Source organism: Sus scrofa, chromosome 8 (genome assembly GCF_000003025.6).
Source record: "Sus scrofa isolate TJ Tabasco breed Duroc chromosome 8, Sscrofa11.1, whole genome shotgun sequence".
In the NCBI taxonomy this organism is placed as follows: domain Eukaryota; kingdom Metazoa; phylum Chordata; class Mammalia; order Artiodactyla; family Suidae; genus Sus; species Sus scrofa.
In genome coordinates, this window is record NC_010450.4 from 86250942 (window position 1) to 86271579 (window position 20638).

At 40.3% G+C, this 20638-nt stretch overlaps 2 protein-coding genes across 2 annotated transcripts in view; both read left to right on the plus strand.

The window, feature by feature from the left end:
* Nucleotides 1–20638, plus strand: part of RNF150 (ring finger protein 150) — a 242481-nt gene that overhangs the window by 163004 nt on the left and 58839 nt on the right.
* LOC100624892 (40S ribosomal protein S4, X isoform-like) lies at nucleotides 4087–5966 on the plus strand. Its single transcript, XM_013978879.2, is given in 2 exon segments — nucleotides 4087–5047; nucleotides 5049–5966. Coding segments are annotated over 2 exon segments (804 nt in total). The 5' UTR covers nucleotides 4087–4483; the 3' UTR covers nucleotides 5289–5966.

A 20638-nucleotide genomic window follows, 5' to 3' on the forward strand; every position in this document is an offset into this window, starting at 1 on the left:
CGCTTTTACTGAGGTCTTTGTGTGTATTTGGGAGCAGAGGTCGTGGTCACTGAGCAGCTCTGTAGGTCCTTGGCTTGTTGGGCTTGTCAAGTCTTCACAGAAGGATTCACTTTTGTCCTGAGCAAGGTCACCTGATAAGAATTCTGGAAGGGGGAAGGGAGTGTGTGTGTGTGTGTGTGTGTGTGTGTGTGTGTGTGTGTGTGTGTGTGTGATAAAATGTACATAACATGAAATCGATCACTTTAGCCATGTTTAAGTTATTTTAGTGGCATAAAGTACATTCAGAGGTATATTGTGCAACCATTAGGGCCATCCATCTCCAAAACTTCATCTTCCCAAACGGAAACTCTGTAGCCATTAAACAGTTACTCTCCTTTCCCCAGCCTGGAGTTTGATGTGTGTTTTTTAATTTCGGCTTGATTTCTACTACCAGAAGAAAATATCAAAGAAGGAACTTCTCTTTTGACTCAAGAATCTAGTTTAAGTTGGCTAGCTACAGCCTGGTTTTTATGCGTCGATTTAAAATCTGCCATGTCACAGTGGGTTAATGATCGGGCTTGTCTCTATGGAGGTTGCCAGTTCGATTCCTGGACCAGCACAATGGGTTAGGGATCCAGCATTGCCGCAGCTGTGGTGTGGTTTCAGCTTTGGCTCAGATTTGATCCCTGGCCTGGAAACATCCATGGGCCGGAGGAGGGGGCCAAAGGAAAAAAAAAAAATCTGATAGCGAATGATAACTCTGCATATTTCTGGTATTATTATTATTATTTCTATTATGACAACACTGATATGGTGTTATTCTTATCATTACTATTAGAACTGTTACTGTTCCTGTTACTATTACAACATCATTATCTCCACCCATTCTTCAGAGCTTTCTGCAATAGCCTCCTCACTTCATATTAGTTCCTTAGAAGAGAACTGAGTTGGCAATTGCCACTGTTTTTATCCGAATTACTTTAAAAAGTAACCTTAGGAAACTTGCCATGGTGGTTCCTGTTAGAATTTTCTGCTCTTGATTTCATTGTGAGGACTCGCAGTTCGCATATGAATACTTGCCTCTCTCCTGAACAAGGGGTGTTTTATATTGTGGATATTAAATTGTGCTACTTTCCAGATTTTTTTTCTATGTTTGTTGATAGAAAACCAATAGCTGAATCTGTAGCCCATCTCATAGACAAAAGGGATTTTTTAGTTTCCTCTACGACTCTGTTTTTTATTTTATTCCTAGTTTTCTTCCCCTTTTTTTTAATGGCATCTTTTGGAAATCTGCATCTCTTAAGTCACCTTAAGCCCTTTCTTGATAACCTTTTCCTTATGTTTAAAACTTTCTCAACATCACTTTCAATTATCCCCTATGCCATAATTTATTGGACTGTTTTAAGGACATTTCAGTTCTTCCTCCCATACACACACACACACACACACACACACACACACACACACACTTTTTTCTTTTTTTTTTTTTTTTGCTGTTGTTAATAAGGCTGCAATAAATAGCTTTGTGTGTATAGACCTTAGCTGACATTTTGGATTCTTTCTTTGTTTCTAAGGTTACGAATTCAAATTGCTTAGTTGCTTTCCATGAAGTTGTACTGAAAGAGTTTTCTAGTCAGTCAGAGCTAAGAAGAATATTCCAAGCAAAAAATAACTAGTGGTACCCTGGCATTGTCTGAATATAATGCACAGGTCAAGATACTGGTGCAGAGCTGGGCCAGCCCTAACTGTTTAGGGCCTGCCTGCCCAGCTGAGGGAGCCACATCTGCAGATCTGATGAGGGGTTCAGCTTGTGTCCTGTACACAGCACAGTGGCACCATGTGGATGTAGCTGAAAGGGATCTGACTGGAGTCGGGGGACCAGTTCGGAGGCTATGCCATGCCTTTTCAAGGCAAGAAATGTTGGAGACCTGACTTGGAGTGTTGGCACCAGTCATATCAAGAGAAGGATCTAGGCAGGAGGGATTCAGGAGGTAAAATAAACCTTGCCTGAGGCCGCCATGTGGAATGCTTGAAAATAGCTGCCCTGTCAGATGGTGACTGAGAGCTATGCCTGTATTTGTTTGCATTTAAAACATGCCTATATCTTTCTATTCAGGTTCTAAATAATAGGGAAAAAAATCCAGCAGCTAGCAACACCATTACTCAAAAACCCTAACAAAGGAAACATATTTCAAGAACTAAAACATTTTCTTCCCACTCAAAAAAAAAAAAAAAAAAAAAAAAGCACTTGGGGACCAACTTTGTCTTTGTCTTATCCTTTTAAAACTTTCTTCTGAGTTATTTATCCCCAAAACAGCCCCAGAACTGGGTCATTTAGGCAGAATTCCATTTTGAATAGATAGTTGGATTCTATGTGTCATCTTTCTCATCTCTCTGCTTTAGGAATGAAACTAAATTTCAATTGTATCTTTTTAAAAGATCTCTTTAGTAGTTCAGGACATAGAATATATCATACTGTCTCCTTTTTTTTTTTTTCTTTGAAACTTCAGTCTATATTTTTACAAAGATCCGAACATGGCTAACAGCACTGGGGTTGAAAGAGATGAAATGGAAATTTCAACTCAACAATATGCTAGACTAAAAATAGGAAACAGCATAAAATGCATAAAATGGTTACTGTTAAAGTATAGAACAAATGAATAGAGAAGGACAAATAAAGCTTGTATGTGCAAATCGGGGCAGCAGGTACCCTACCTTGCAAAGGAATTTCTTCTTCTTCCTTTTTTTTTTTTTTTTTTTTAAGTGCTGTACCCGTGGCACATGGAAGTTCCCAGGCTAGGGTCTAATCAGAGCTTTTGCTGCCGGCCTACGCCAGAGCCACAGCAATGCCAGATCCAAGCCTCATCTGCGACCTACACCACAGCTCACAGCCACGCTGGATCCTTAACCCACTGAGTGAGGCCAGGGATTGAAGCCACATCCTCACAAACACCATGTCAGATTCTTAGCCATGACGGGAACTCCCGTAAAGGAATTTCTAATGACATTCCAGTATCTGAGTCAGAGAGAAACTATAAGGGATAGGCCTGGAGATTCAGAAAAGGAATTTTTTGAAGCTGTTGAAAAGTCAAAGCCTAAATTTGGTCTCCTAATTTCGACGACTTTTCTCAAAGGCTGTTACATACCATGTGTCTACACTTGACAAGAGACTTATACATCATCCTTGTCCATCTCCCTGGACACCCGGCTACTTTCCTTTCTTATGTGACATCCCAGCTCACGGCAATGCCGGATCCTTTTAACGTGGACCTAATGATGAACTCTTCAGATGCTACAGTCAATTAACTCCTGTCTCTCAGGGCAGGTGACACTTTCCTCTCCAAGAGAAGCAGCTCTGGGAGAGATCTAGTGAAAAAGTACAAAAAAAAGTGCAGGTAATCCCTCTTCTGTTTGTACTTTTTCACTAGATCTCTCCCAGAGCTGCTTCTCTTGGAGAGCGAAGTGTCACCAGCCCTGAGAGACAGAAGTTAGTGGACCGTAGCACTGAGAACTATGTCTAGATACTTACAACGCAGCACGACAATGGGAGAAAAAATTATACATGTGTGTGTAACTGGGTCCCCATGCTGTACAGTGGGGGGAAAAAAATGTGTTGGGGGAAATAACAGTAAAAAAGTATGAACATAAAAAAAGAATGTTTTATAAGATCAGTGACAGCTTCCACACTATAAAAACCTATTTAATTAAAAAACCAATACATATTGCTCGTGTATATGAAACTGAAAAAAAAAAAAGCAGAGGGGTTCATTGGTAATGCTTTGTGAACAAACACGAATCCTAAGGTGCCCAGAGTGACTCAATTGCCAAAGACCAGCCTCCTTAAAGTCGAACTGGGAAGATTTACTGAGTGAATGTACTGGGGGGCACAGTGCTGGCACCACAAGTACCTTCCTTTTTTTCTTTCTTTTTTTTTTTTTTTTTTTTTTTTTTTTTTTTTTTTGTCTTTTTGCCTTTTCTTGAGCTGCTCCTGTAGCATATGGAGGTTCCCAGGCTAGGGGTCTAATCAGAACTGTAGCCACCGGCCTACACCAGAGCCACAGGATCGCCCGATCTGAGCCTACACCCCAGCTCACGGCAATGCCAGATCCTTAACCCACTGAGCAAGGCCAGGGATCGAACCCGCAACTTCATGGTTCCTAATCAGATTCATTAACCACTGCTCCACGATGGGAACTCGTACAAGTACTTTGCTGATGGTGGCTTGCATCCGATGAGCCTCTCTGTCTGCTTGTTCACTATGTCCCAGGGAGTTTCTTGTTCTCACTGGATGCTTCCAACCCAGCCCACATGGGCAGTTCAGAGCCTCCCCTGCTGCTTCTCCTGAAACTCTGATATGGGCTCATGGTCTTGAGTCCTTTAATGACAACCCAAGGCAACTTCACAGTTGGACTCTTATATTCTTCTGTGAACTTAGGGGGGCTTGCATTCACTCTCCCCACCTGGCATGACAGGATCCTAAGGAAGAACATAACACCCTCTTTTCATGCCTAGCACGGCCATGGCTCGTGGTCCCAAGAAACACCTGAATCACGTAGCAGCTCCAAAGCCTTGGATGCTGGATAAACCGACTGGTGTGTTTGCTCCTCATCCATCTACTGGTCCCCACAAGCTGAGGGAATGTCTCCCCCTCATCATTTTCCTAAGGAACAGACTTAAGTGTGCCCTAATAGGAGATGAAATAAAGGTCTGCATGCAGTGTTTCATTAAGATTGATGGCAAGGTGCACACGGATATAACCTACCCTGCTGGGTTTATGAATGCCATCCACATTGACAAGACTGGAGAGAATTTCTGTCTGATCTGTGACACCAAGGGTCATTTTGCCCTTCATTGTATCACACCTGAGGAGGCCAAGTACAAGTGTTGCAAAGGGAGAAAGATCTTTGTGGGCACAAAGGAAATCCCTCACCTGGTCACCCATGATGCCCGTACCATCCGCTACCCTGATCCCCTCATCAAGGGGAATGACACCATTCGAATTGATTTGGAGACTGGCAAGATTACTGATTTCATCAAATTTGATACTGGTAACCTGTGCATGGTGACTTGGAGGTGCTAAGCGGGGAAGAATTGGTGTGATCACCAGCAGGGAGAGACTTCCTGGTTCTTTCAATGTAGTCCATGTGAAAGGTGCCAATGGCAACAGCTTTGCCACCCAGCTCTCCAACACTTTTGTTATTGTCAAAGGCAACAAACCATGGATCTCTCTTCCCCGTGGAAAGGGTATCCACCTTACCATTGCCGAGGGGAAAGACAAGAGACTGGCGGCCAAAGGGAGCAGTGGATAAAATGATCTATAGGCGACATGATTGGAAAAGTCTTTATACTTAATTAAAGATAATACCGCATTAACAAAAGAACATAACACCAAGAAGAATTGTAACCTGGCAGAGAAAAGAACATCATCTTAATATTTGAAAACTTCAAAAATTACAAGTTTTCCTGAAAGCCCTAAAAATAGATACCAGCCACTAAAGATTCCTAACCCCAGGGACCCATCTAATTTTAAGATGAGTCAAATGAACTGAATGTCTGTGTGGACAGAAGATTCCAAACTCTTTACGGGTAAAAGAAATTTTACAAAATGCTGTAATGTGATCAGGGTTCTGAGCCCTTTAACTCGTGAAGTAGAAAACAAAGGGATGCTTTCCAGCCAGGCAGAAATGGTCTGTCCTGACTTTACCCTGTTGCGCCTGCTACATATGCTTGATTCGGAACAGATTTTTTTCCAAGTTCCTTTTTTCAAAAAAAAGTGATGACTGCTGATTGATTTTCATAAGATTTGACTTACTCTTTCATGCCCATGTGACACAAATTAGATTGGTCATTCTTTTCTCTGCCATTTTTGTGTGTATGTGTGTGATTTTTTTTAATTTTTTTATTACTCAATGAATTTATCACATTTATGGTTGTACAATGATCATCACAATCCAATTTTATGGGATTTCAAACCCACAACCCCAGCTCATCCCTCCATCCGCCAAACTGTCTCCTTTGGAGACCATAAGTTTTTCAAAGCCTGTGAGTCAGTATCTGTTCTGCAAAGAAGTTCATTCTGTCCTTTTTTCTCTCTGCCATTTCTTTATACATTTAAAATAACTTTCAAGGTTTCTTTGCTAATTGTAGGAAATTTTTTAAAGGGTGAAAAGAATAAAGAAGTAAAGAAAAATAAAGGTTTCACCACCCAGCAATTATTATTAATTTATTATTAATATTAGTATACTTAATTTTTATAATGTATATATAAACATCCTATGTATGTTGTTAAACATTGTAGGGTTAGGCCATTAATACAATTTTTTTTTTCTTGCTTTTTTACAGCCACACCTGTGGCACATGGAAGTTCCCAGGCTAGGGGTGGAATCAGAGCTGCAGCTGCAGGCCTACACCACAGCCACAGCAATGCAGGATCCAAACTGTGTCTGTGACCTACACCACAGCTCACAGCAATGCCAGATCCTAAACCCACTGAGCAGGACCAGGGATGGAACCTGAATCCTCATGGATACTAGTCGGATTTTGTAACCTGCTGAGCCACAACAGGAACTCCTATCAATACAATTTTTATTCTACTTTCTCATTTAACACTATAGAGTAAGCATTTCCTTCTAACTTAAGAAATTATCTTAAAATATTTAAGTGGTTGCATAGTAGTCCATTATTGGAGTTTATTTAACTGCCCCTGCTCTTGTTGGGCTTTTAAATTGCCTCCAGTATTGATCCTTATAAAATCATGACATTATTTTTTTTCTGTATTTACCCCTTCAGCTATATTTCTAAAAGTAAACTTCCTGGGTCAAAAGTGATTTCCAAAGGATCTTGATAAGTTTTATCAAACTGCTTTCTTGAAAGTTGGTAACAATTTACACCCCACTAGCAGGATGTGCTTGTATTACTCTTCTTTTGGAACCAAGATGTAGTACCATTTTTAAATATCTTACTCATGTGACAGCCAAATACGAAGGTAGCTCTTGTTTTTAATTGCCATGTCTTTGATTTCTCTGAAATATTATTCCTTTTTTTTTTTTTTTTTTTTGTCTTTTGTTGTTGTTGTTGTTGTTGTTGTTGCTATTTCTTGGGCCGCTCCCGCAGCATATGGAGGTTCCCAGGCTAGGGGTTGAATTGGAGCTGTAGCCACCGGCCTACGCCAGAGCCACAGCAACGCGGGATCCGAGCCGCGTCTGCGACCTACACCACAGCTCACAGCAACGCCGGATTGTTAACCCACTGAGCAAGGGCAGGGACTGAACCCGCGACCTCATGGTTCCTAGTCGGATTCGTTAACCACTGCGCCACGACGGGAACTCCTGAAATATTATTCTTGAGTAACTTAAACTCTTCCCATATTGTGTCTGATGACTTAAAAAAATTGCACAAAATGAGAGTTGTGAGTTAAGTTTGATTTGGGGCTCACTGAAGACTATAGCCCTGGAGACAGCCTCTCAGACAGCTCTGAGGAACTGCTACAAAGAGGGGAGGGGTGATTTTAGTGGGGGGGGGGTACTGTCACACACACACACATTTTGGCAGAAGGATGATGCTATTCACAAGGAGCAGATGGCTCTGTTCATTAATAGTATTTTTCTACATATGAGAAGATGCAAGGAATTGGGCTTATACAACCTTCTTCTGAAAATACCTACTTCAAGGCCTATTGTGCCAGTTTTTCCAGAGGCCATAGTGCTTCCTTCCTGATCTCCACCCTGAACTCCTTTCATGGCCTGTTGAAGGTCAGGGGCCACAGTGGCTAGTGACTTCATTCTTACAGAACCAGATGGCAAGCGACAATCTGTAGTTGGCAGATTTAATGTAAATCGTCATTGATGATAAGATGCGTCCGAACTGCAGAGATGTTAAAATGTGAGAGGAAAATGACATGGCATAGAACTGATAAAATGTGATGTTAACTTTTTTTTTTTTTTTTTTTTTGTCTTTATGCCTTTTTCTAGGGCTGCTCCTGCAGCACTTGGAGGTTCCCAGGCGAGGGGTCAAATCGGAGCTGTAACCACCGGCCTATGCCAGAGCCGCAGCAACGCGGGATCCGAGCCACGTCTGCAACCTACACCACAGCTCAGGGCGATGCTGAATCGTTAACCCACTGAACAAGGCCAGGGATCAAACCTGCAACCTCATGGTTCCTAGTTGGATTCGTTAACCACTGAGCCATGATGGGAACTCTGATGTTAACTATTTTTAACATTTTGTGTTCTTATTTTGGTAAAGGGTGTTTTTTTCACATAAGTATTTTTTGTTTTTATGATGCTTTGGGGTTAATAGAAAAAAAGTTATACAATTTATGAATTTTTATTTTTCTCTCCTTTTCTTTAATCTTTCTTTACCATAAATAAATACAACAGCTGAGCCATTAACTACATTTTTCAAATTTAAGTTGGTGTAAACTTCCCACTCAATAGTCATTATTGATGAAAAGCATTATTTAAAAAACTCATTCTTTCAGGAATATAATTTTACATACTCTGCCAAATTAAAAGTTCTATGGTGTGGTGGGAGTTTAAAAGGGCACAACTACTTTGGAAACTTGTCAGCTTCTACTGAAGTTAAGCATCTTCTAACCCAGCAATTTCACTCTTGGATATACACCCAAGGAAAATGAATGCATACATTCACAGAAAAACTTGTACAAGAAGGGTCATCATAGCACATTCCTTTGTAATAGCCAAAAAATGAAAATAACCCCCATGTCTAACAATAGAAAAATCTATCAGTTGGGATACATTCATACAGTGGAATACCAGTCAGCAATGAAAAGAAACAAGTAATCCATATACATCAAAGCATAGATGAATCTGAAAACATTACATTGAACCAAAGAAGCTGCACAAACAGAATAGATACTTTATGATTCCATTTATATGAAAATCAGTCACAAGCAAAGCTAATCTGTGGTGACAGCAGTCGTAACGATGGATTCATGGCAAGAGGTTGGTGCTGCCTGGTCCAGAGTTGGAGAGAGCTCTCTGGGGTGCGAGAAACAATGTGCATATTCATCTGGGTAGTGTGCACATAAATATATGCATCCTTAAGAAATCAGCCAGCTAAGGGTTTATGCATGTTACTGTGTGTTAAACCTTCATTTAAAATAATGAAAGAGGGAGTTCCCATTGTGGCTTAGGAGTAACGAACCTGACTAGTATCCATGAGATTGCAGGTTCGATGCCTGGTCTCTCTCAGTGGGTTGAGGATCTGGTGTTGCCATGAGGTGTGGTGTAGGTCGCAGACACGGCTCAGAAATCCTGTTGCTGTGGCTGTGGTGTAGGCCAGCAACTGTAGTGCCAGTTTGACCCCTAGCCTGGGAATAGCCATATGCTGAGGGAACAGCCCTAAAAAATAAAATAAAAGAAAGTAAGAAAATTTCACAGTACCAAAAAAAAAAAAAAAAAAAAAAAGAAAAAAAAGAAAAAGAAAAAACCCAATGCTGTGGACTTAAAAAAAAAAAAAAGTTAACTTTTTACATTAGTCAAATATACATAAAATGTAAGTTCAGAGTTTGCTGATGGTGCTTTCTAATCATTTTTCTTTGATTTCTTTGGATTTTGGTGGATCAACTGCCAAAAATTAGCTATCTCTTAATATAGAGATTAAAGGAAGGAAAGATGAAAGGCGATGGCAGCATTGGTCAATGATGTATGATGTGTTCTCTTCTGTTGTATTTGCAACAGAGCAAATGCCACCTTAGGAAAGAAGTCTTGAACTGTAATAACCTTGTTAAATATGGCATTCTGACTTCAAATGTCCTGATCCCCAGTTATAGTCATCAACTAGACACTTGGGACAAAAGCCAACCAGCTTTGCTGCCACAGCCCAACAGTATAATTAGACCAGGGTCAAGTTTTAAGCACAGAGATTCCCTCCACCAGAACCCGAAGGAATGAGACAGGTTATAAGAAGATTCTGCAGTTCCCTCGAAACTTGCATTCTCAAAGGATCAGTTTCTTCTAGCCACTAAAAAATCAGAGTTTAGTAGCCAGAGGATCTGAGGCAGCTCCTTCGTTCTTCAAGTGGTGTTGGTTTTTCTTTAATGCTATTTAACCCCAATCCTATGGACTACTGGGTGAAATAAGTGGCTATTTATTATAATACTTTGAAAAGCACTCAACTGTTAACAAAGCTCCTTTATGTGTAATGTCTAATTTTCATCTCCCAACAGCCTCTACTACAGATAGGGCAGGGGCCGTTAACACTCCTTTATTTAACTAAGAGAAAACCTTAACTCGGGGTCACAGGGCCCAAAGCGCAGCTAGGTTTTCTGACTTCTGGGCCAGCACCCTTTCCAAGACACAGCTACCTCTGCTATGGATTTGACACCTCAGCCCCAGTGAGTGCTCTGCCCTTTGCTCATCTCTCTGGGGCTGTGGTTTTGGCTAAAAGTCTGCCTCGGAAACCCCCACCTTACTGTGATCCAACTGTCTAAGAACCCTAAGTAATCCAGGTCAAATCTATCCCAGCTTTAAGAAATTTGCTTTCCCCACAGTGATTCCAGCTTGTTATCGTGGGCCTGCAAACAGACCCGGCTCTTTCACAGAAGGGCAGTGTTTGTGCTAGTGAGGTGAACAATAATTTACTTTATTGCGTTCTTTTTTCCCCTCCTTCCATCAGGTAAAACGGCCAGCATAGCGTATCAGCTTGCCAAAACAAACTGTGTTTATAACAGCAATGATGTAGTTAGTACTGGTTCTGTGTGACAGCTCTTTTTTCCCTTTACTTTTCTTCTTTCTACTTTAAAAAAAAAAAAATGATGTTTACATAACCTAAATAGGGGACATCAGAGACACGCAGTTTCTCAAAATTGCTCCAAACATTTCAGACCAAGCCCAGGAGCGGGGGATCACCTCCCACCGAGAGGTGCTGGGCTGGTTAGGTTGAGTTTATGGTGGGGAAAGGCTGGCGTCTCCTTCACCAGCCCCACAGCACTGCACGGTCACCACTGCAAGGTCTTTCTATACAAGAGATGGAGCAAGAGGAGACGGCTCTGAAGGAAGGAACTTGATGAAAAGTCGATCATCGCAAGGAGTGAGGGAAAGTCTGGCTCGGGTCTATGATTATGTTCCTCGCTTCATACCGCCTTCTGCTCCGCCCATCTAGGCGCTTTCAGAACACTGATTTGGAGCCATTTTTTTTTTCAACTGTATTTCCTGCTCCTGTTTCTGAAATAGTCTAGCTTTCAATCCAGCTGAGTTTCTCATACCAGTGACACTATTATGGTTTCTTTTTCTCATGGAAATTCCTTCTCCTTGGATTTCTTTCCTCCAGTCTCCACACTTGCAGGTCCTTCCCATCCTAGTTTCCCAACCTCCCCACAAAGGAACTGCTCCTCTCCTTGAAGTCTATGGCACTTTTACTTGTATCTGTTTATGATGTGTCCCTTTGCCTGTTGTACTAGCATCACGAAAATAGGTCAATGTCACTATTATCCACTGAGCACTAACTAAGTACTTTATAAACAAGTATTTCATCCTTACAACAACCCCATAAGGTATTTACTAGTCAGGATAGACTACTTTTGCTGCAGCAACAACAACCAAGAAAATTTCCCCACTCTTAGTGGCTTAATACAGTAAGGACACCTTATGTTTTACGATCACGTGTGAATCAGCAAGGAACGTCTGCTCATGACGGCTGACAACGCCATCTCCATCTTGAACATTGTTAATTGACAGGTCAGTAATTAAGTACCTTCGCCTGAAATGAAATCTGTTATTTCTCTTCATAGTTTTTTGGCCAGGATTAGTCACATTGCCATAGCTACCACCAGGACAGCTTGTAATCTTCCCCTATGCCTGAAAGATGGAGAGCCATCATGTTGGATGAACACTGTTAATGAGAAGTTCAATTGGGTACTATTATTATCCTCATTTTATAAATGAAGAAACTAAGGCTCGGAGAGGTTAAGGGGTTATTTCAAAATAGTCAGCCAAGATTAAAAAGGAAATCTGCTTTACCCCCAGCCCGAGCTTTCAGGTTCTACACAGTATGGAGGTGCATGTTCCCATCAGCCTGCCAATTCAGTATTTAAAACACATCACCAGCAGGAGGCATGTCTGATTCATCTTTGGACCCCAGTGCCTAGCACAATATTCTGCAGAAAGTCCTATCACATACCTGTTAGATGTTCATGAATTTGTCATTTTGTTTTCACCTTTCTACTTTTCCTCAGAACTCAGCATTCCTAGTAGTGAGTTCTGGTATCAGTTTTAAAATCTCCCTTTTTTTTTTTTTTTTTTTTGTCTTTGTGGCATTTCTTGGGCCGCTCTCGCAGCATATGGAGGTTCCCAGGCTAGGGGTCTAATTGGAGCTGTAGCCACTGGCCTACACCAGAGCCACAACAACTCGAGATCCGAGCCACATCTGCAACCTGCACCACAGCTCACAGCAACACTGTGACGGGAACTCCTTAAAATCTCTTTAACAACAGGCAGAAATATTCTTTTTTCAAACTTCCTCATGTATAACTAAGATACTCACCTTCCATCCTAGACTATACTAAAGTGCCCACTATGTCAGCAAGGCTCTTTTCTCAGTAACAGGAATGGAGAATAAGCCTATTGATTTGCATAATACAGCACATTTCATGATACCCTGAGTGCGTGGATTGCCAGGTACTGGACCACAGGCAGGGCATTTGTGCCAAAGATAATGCACAGAAAAAGCCAGTGATTTCCATGTCTTTTTCAAAGCTACAGCAGTCAAGATTCTGGTGAGGTTCTCACTGAATTCACCTGATTTCAGGAGCATGGATGGCATGGAATCCTACTTAAGAAAATCAGTGAAAGCACATCCTCTCAGTAGGAATGGAATACCTGAGTAGCAGTGGAATTCCTGAGTAGGAATTTCTCTTCTTTGATATCCATTACACTGTCTAGGCTCAGTCACTATTCTGTAAGTGGCATCACCGGCGCCATTTTGGTCTTTCTAACTGAAATGTGCTCAGACCCATAAATCGATGTTCCCAAAATGTGATTGGCATGGAAGGAATGGCCCTGTGTGGTGTCTGCCAGACAATCTGAGCAGACCACTGGCTCGTCAACCCTATCATGTCCTTGTTAGGCCCCTGGAAAAAGGCAGAATTCTTTCATATTTTAGAGTCCATAAAAATGAACAAAAATGCTTCCATTATGAAGGGTCAGTGCTGTGCTGTACTAGTTGTTAAAATACTTTAATTTTGCCCATATGTAAATAAATGATTTGAAAAAACAAAAATGAAAAGCCAAAACACTATGGCATTTACTTCCCAGGTAATGTTTTGTGTCCTTTTTTTCTTTTGACAACTTTAATTTATTCTCACTTTGAAGATATAAATCTAAACTGTATTTTTTAAAAACTAGATCAAAAGAGTTATGCATTTCAAAATTGATTCACTCTGCACGTTGCCCTTACCAAAGATTACATCAATTTTCTTTCTCACTGAAAGTGTATAAGACTGTTTATACTGTGAACTATTACCGAATTTAAAAATAAAGGCCAATTATGAGCAAGAATGATCTCGTTTAATTTCCAGTTTTAGCTAGGAAATTTCTTACAAGTGTTTTAATACATTTATCCGAAGTCTTAAAATGTGTTTGGGTAAAAATATTAGCAAGAGATATTTTATACCAACAGAATAATTGCCTTTTTTTTTTTTTTTTTTTTTGTCTTTTTGCCTTTTCTAGGGTCGCTTCCCATTGGCATATGGAGGTTCCCAGGCTAGGGGTCCAATTGGAGCTGTAGCCGCCAGCCTACGCCAGAGCCACAGCAATGCAGGATCCGAGCCACGTCTGCGACCTACACCACAGCTCACGGCAATGCCGGATCCTTAACCCACTGAGCAAGGGCAGGGATCCTAGGGATCCTGAACCCAAAACCCCATGGTTCCTAGTCGGATTCGTTAACCACTGAGCCATGATGGGAACTCCATAATTGTCTGTTATTGAAAAATGTATTAGGACAGATAAAATAATTTTTAAAGTGTCTGTATGTAAGATCAACATGTAATCACTGGTTATCAGTACATTGGAATGATATTAACTAAGCGGTTAAACCGTTGTCTTTGTCTCTTTCTTTTTCCTTTCTTTTCTTTATTCTTTTCTTTGTCTTTTTACTTTTGACCCCCTAACCTGTTTCTTCTACTACTCACGCCACACCTCTGGCAACCACAAATCTGTTCTCTGCATCTGTGAGCTTGTGTTTGTTTGCTTGTTTGTTGTAAATTCTACATAAATAAAAGGGCTAGTGCAGTATTTGTCTTTCCCTGTCTGATTTATCTCACATAACATAATGCCCTCGAGGTCCATCGTGTCTTCACAAATGGCAGGATTTCAAGATCTCAGGGCTAATAATATTTTTTTGTGTACATATACCACAATTCCTTTATCCGTTTGTCCATCAGTGGACACTTAGGTTGTTTCCATGTCTGGCTATTGTAAGTACTGCCGCAGTGAACAAGGGGGTACATATATCTTTTTGAATTAGTGTTTTCATTTTTGTGGGATAAATACCCAGAAGTGGAATTGCTGGATCATATGGTAGTTCTATTTCTAATTTTTTGAGGAACCTCCATCCCGTTCCCCATAGTGTTTATACCAATTTACGTTCCCACCAAGAGTGCATGAAAGTTCCCTTTTTTCCACATCTTTACCAACAATTGTTATTTATGGTTTTATTGTCTTTTTGATAATAGCCCTTCTGACAAATGTGCGTTTTGATTTACATTTTCCAGATAATAATGTTGAGTGTATTTCATGTGCCTGCTGGTAACCTGTGTGTCTTTTTTGGGAAAATGTCTATTCATTTCCTCTGCCCATTCTTTAATCACAACATTTAGAGGGTTTTGGCTATTGAGTTGTATGAGCTCTTTATATATTTTGGATATTAGCTCCTTATCAGATACCTGATTTGCAAATATTTTCTCCAATTCAGAAGCCTTCCTTTTTATTTTGTTGTTGGTTCCCTTTGCTGTGCAGAAGCTTTTTAGTTTGAGATGGTCCCACTTGGGTATTTTTGCTTTTGTTGCTTTTAACTTTGGTGTCAGATGTAGAAAATCATCTCCAAAGCCTATGTCAAGGAGCTTACCACTTATGTTTTCTTCTAGGAGTTTTAGGATTTCAGGCCTTATGTTCAAGTCTTTAATCTATTTTGAGTTAATTTCTGTATATATGGTGTAAGAGAGTGGTCGAGTTTCATTTGTTTGCATGTAGCTCTCCTGTTTTCCCAACACCTTTTATTGGCAAGACAGTCCTTTCCCAACTGTATGTTCTTGGCTCCTTTGTCGTAAATTAATTGACCATATATGTGTGGGTTTATATCTGGGCTCTCTCTTCTGTTCCATTGATCTATGTGCCTGTTTTTATGCCAGTACCATACTGTTCTAATTACTGTAGCTTTGTGATAAAGTTTGAAATCAAGGCATAGGATGCCTTCAGCTTTGTTGTACCTTCTCCATATTGCTTGGGCTGTTTGGAATTTTTTGATGGTTCCATACAAATTTTAGGATTATTTGTTCTATTTCTTTGAAAAATGCTAATGCAGTTTCAAGAGGGATTGCATTGAATCTATAGATTGCTCTAGGTAGTATGGATATTTGAACAATATTGATTCTTCCATTTCAATAAGCATGGAGTATCTTTACATTTATTTGTGTCTTCTTCAATTTCTTTCAGGAATGTCTTGTTTTCAGTGTATAGGTCTTTAACCTCATCGGTTAAATTTATTCCTAGGTATTTTATTCTTTTTTGATGCCATTGTAAATGAGATTGTTCTTCATTTCTCTATCTGATAGTTTATTATTAATGTATAGAATTACAATAGATTTTTGTGTATTGATTTTATATCCTACAACTTTACTGAATTCATGTAACAATTTTTAAAGGAGTCACTAGGGGTTTCTCTATATAATATCATGTTATCTGCAGGTAGTGACAGTTTTACTTCTTCCTTTCCAATTTGGATGTCTTTTATTTCCTTTTCTTACTTACATGCCCTGGCTAGTACTTTTAATACTATGTCAAATAAAAGTGGCTGATGTGGACATCCTCTCAGATTTTCACTATTGAATATGATGTTATCTGTGAGTTTGTCATATCTGACCTATACTGTTGAGGTACTTTCCCTCCACACCTGCTTTGTTGAGCGTTTTTATCATAAATGAATGTTGAATTTTGTCAAGTGCTTTTTTGCATCTATAGAGGTGATCATATGACTCTTTTTTTAATGGCTGTACCCATGGCATATGGAAGTTCCTGGGCTGGGGGTCAAATCAGAGTTGCAGCTGCCAGCCTGTGCATGGTGTGTGATCACTTGAATGTATTGCCAAATTCAGTTTGCTAACATTTTGTTGAGGATTATTGCATCTGTTTATCACTGATATTAGCCTGTAATTTTCTTTTCTTTTTTATTTTGTTTTTGTTTCCTTTTTATGGCTGCTCATGCAGCAAATGGAAGTTCCCAGGCTAGGGGTCGAATCAGAGCTGCAGCTTCCAGCATACACCACAGCCACAGTAATGCCAGATCTGAGCTACATCTGTGACCTACACCACAGCTTGTGACAACACCAGATCCTTAACCCACTGAGCAAGGCCAGGGATTGAACCCACATCCTTGCAGACACCATGTTGAGTTCTCCACCCACCGAGCCACAATGGGATCTCCTGTAATTTTCCGTTCTTGTGAGGCCCTTGTCTGGTTTTGGTAGCAGGACAATGATAAAATTACCTTGTAATTTTAAAATGAGTCTAGACAAGTTCCCTCATCTTTTTTACCTTTTTGGAAGAATTTAAGAAGGGTTGGTACTGGTTCTTCTTTGAGTATTTGTAAAATTCAGTAACTTTGTCTGGTCCTGAACTTTTACTTGTTGAAGGTTTTTGATTACAGATTCAATCTCTTTAGTAGTAATTAGTCTTTTCAGAATTTCTGTTTTATAACATTCAGTCTTGGTAGGTTGTATGTTTCTAGAAATTTCTCTCTTTCTTCTAGGTTGTCCAATTTGTTGGCATACAATTTTTTATAATAGTCTCTCAAGATCACTTGTACTTCTGTGGTATCAATTTTAGTACCTCCTTTTGCATTTCTGATTTTATGCATTTGGGTCCTTTCTCTTTTTTCTTAGTGAGTCCAGTGAAGGGCTTATAAATTTAGTTTATCTTTTCAAAGAACCAGATCTTCATTTCATTGATCTTCTCATTGTCTTCTTAGCATCTATTTCATTTATTTCTGTTCTAATCTTTGTTATTTCTTTCCTTCAACCAACTCTGGGCTTCATTCGTTCTTCTTTGTGTCCTTTGTCCTTTCCTTGTAATAAAAACCCTCTGATGGGTTATTGCAGGCAATATTACTTCAGAAGTTTGTCAATTAAAAGACATTGTCATAAAACATAGAATAGAAAACTGAACCACAGGCAAGTTAAATTACGCCAAAGCTAAGGAGCAGTCTTCAAACTCTGAAACTGGAACGCATACGCAGCTGCTGCCACATATGTGAGAAAACAGAATGAGAAGAAAAGGAAAAGAAACTGACTCTCCTTGGCAAAGTCTGAAAAAGGGGGGGGGGGATATTCGGGGAAGAGAAGGGACATCTGAGCTGTGACTTGAATTATGAGCTAGATTTGCAACACCAAAAACTTTTGTAAAAGTGAGAAGGGCATTCCAGAGTTGTGGCAAGAGTGTGGGATAAACATGGGGGTGGAGCAGATGTGAGGGGGCCAGATGGGTGAGCCTTCTTTCTGTGCTGTGTTCAGACATTTTGACTTTGTGCCGTAGGCGGTGGGGAGCAGCTGAAGCACTTCAAATCTGGGGAGTGATACCACATTAGTATTTTAGAAAGCGGGGGCAAGAAAGAGAAACCAGTCTGGAAAGAGCTTTAAAAACGTGTGTGTGTGTGTGTATGTGTGTGTGTGTGTGTGTGTGTGTGTGTGTGTGTGTGTGTGTGTGTGTATTTCTTTCTATAGTACTTCATGGTACAAAGTAGAAAATTTGTGGAAAATCGTGCAGCTGCCAACCAACATTTACCAGACTTGGTGGGGCAGGGATGGGGGGGACAGAGCATTTAGAGGCCAGTGTTACCTTCTTCCCAAATAAAGTAAGCAGCCTGAGAGCCAAGCATAGGCCTGATGAGGCCAGTATTTGACAGCTTTTCTCTTCTGTTGCCAAGTAAATACACTTAAGGCTGATGACTTTTGCTCTGGTTTTGCTCAGCGCCGAACCCCTGTAATGAAGGTACTGCCCCCTTGAGGCTCGAGCACAAAAATACATTGGGAAAGAATAAAACTGAATTCCTTTAACTCCCCCTGCCTTGCTTGTGACAGTTTAGCAGTGGGAGGAAGGGTGGTGGCATATAGATTTGGGTACAAATAGCGTCAGTAAGATTGGGTTTGAGTCCTAGCTCTGCAATTGACTACCTCTTTGGGTCGTTTACTTTAACCAACTTCAGCTTCCTCCTCCATAAAATGGAAATAACAATGTCTACCTCACATGGCTGTTGTGAATTAATAATATATATATATATATAGGCTCTTGTTGTTTATCCCCTCTGTGTTTAATAGCTTACATCTGCTAAGCCCAGCCTCCCATTCCAAGAGACAAGATCCTGCTGTAGAGCACAGGAGAACTATATCCAATGTCCTATGATACATCACAGTGCAAAGAATATTTTTTAAGAGAGTGTATGTATGTATGTATAAGTGAATCACTTTGCTGTACAGCAGAAATCAATACAACATTGTAAATCAACTATACCTTAATTTTTAAAATTAATTCAATTTTTAAAAAATTAGCAATAGGGAGTTCCCATCGTGGCTCAGTGGAAACAGATCTGACTAGCATCCACGAGGACGAAGGTTCGATCCCTGGCTTCCCTAGGTGGGTTAAAGATCCAGCGTTGCCATGAGCTATGGTGTAGGTTGCAGACACTGCTCGAATCTGGGGTTGCTGTGGCTGTAGTGTAGGCCAGCGGCTGTAGCTCCGGTTCAGCCCCTAGCCTGGGAACCTCCATATGCCATGGCTGCGGCCCTTTAAAAAAAAAGACAAAAAAAATTTTAAATGTATGTAACATGCTTGGTACATAGTTGGCATTCAATATCCAGTAGATATTGTTTATTTATTAGTGTCTTTCATTAAATACTCACTCTTAGTTCATTGACAGCTTTGCAAAAAAGATTCAGAGGCTCTGAAGAAGCATTTCAGCTCCCCACAGAAGCACCGAATAGATCTTGTTTAAACCATTCACATTGCCTAGGAGAGTGAGATTCTTCTGTCCCTGCGTGACTCATGTTCTTTGATAACCGTTTCATCAAGGGGAATGAAACAGCTTGCACTGGTGCCAAAAGGTAAACCCCAGGATCCTGATCTCTGTGGTGGGGTGCAGGGTCTAACAAAGCCTACACAAGTAAGTGAGAGAGAAAGCCCAGAACAGCCCCTTCCATCTCCTGGTCGGGCAAACCCATCAGCTAATTGAGGAAGGACTCACACATATAGATGCAAGGACAACAGAAAACAAGAATCAATCCATGTGGCAACGAGTTTAGCGGGATTTGTCCTTACTGGCCCCCAAATGTGAGAGCATGTTACATTATTCATAATCGTCTCAGCACCATGTTGCAGTTGTTGGCAATTATCTTTTGTCAGGGCGTCGAAGAACTCTTTGCAACATGTTGGCTTCCCTTCAGTGAATAAGGGAGAAGAGCTTTGGTCAATCCTCTGTTGTATTTCCAGCCTGTCAGGATTATTAGAAGATAGGATATCTTGTCCTGATGTTCCTCTGTATGTACTTTCTCCTGCAGCCTTTGTTAAAATCTGGGAAGGGACAGCGCTCCACTGAGAATCATAAAAGGATGAGTTGAGATGGACTTTGCCTTAGCGATGTTTATTGAACCATTAGTGCATTTCACAGAACTCCAGCTTCTTTTCCTGGTCCTTTATTTCTTTAGTCTAGTCACGTTCATTTTTCTTTCAATTTGGGAGGGGAAAAAATGGTTTTGCCATTCCAATTTTAAGGTTATAGTCTTCCTTTTTAGTCAATGCAAGAAATATAGTTACTAGGAATAAATGAATGCTAGTTAATGTTAGTTAATAACCAGCGTAATCACCCTCTGTATCATTTCAGTACTGTTTCTGTTGCCCTAATTCTCTCTTTGATTTTTTTAAATTTAGAGTTACTTGCTTTCAGCATTAAAAAGTTTTAGAGTAGAAATCATAGTGATAACATCGTATATACATAGTGTCTAAAAACAATATGTAATGGCGGTATTAATAAAATGTGTGGTAGCTTACAATTAAAGAAGGCCAGGACTTACGGTTTAAGCTTTGTGGGCATTATTTATTCACACACACACACTCAATCATTTGCAAACTCCATAACTATAAAGTGTTTCTCAGGAGTTCCCACTGTGGCTCAGAGGTAACGAACCCAACTAGTATCCACAAGGACACAGGTTTCATCCTCGGCCTCCCTCATGGGTTAAGGATCCAGCATCTCCATGAGCTGTGGTGTAGGTCGCAGTTGCGGCATTGCTGTGGCTGTGGTGTAGACCTGCAGCTTTGGCTCTGATTCAACCCCTGGCCTGGGAACTTCTGTATGCCACAGGTACAGAATATATGTGTGTATGCATATATATATATGCATACATATATATATATGCATATATATATATATA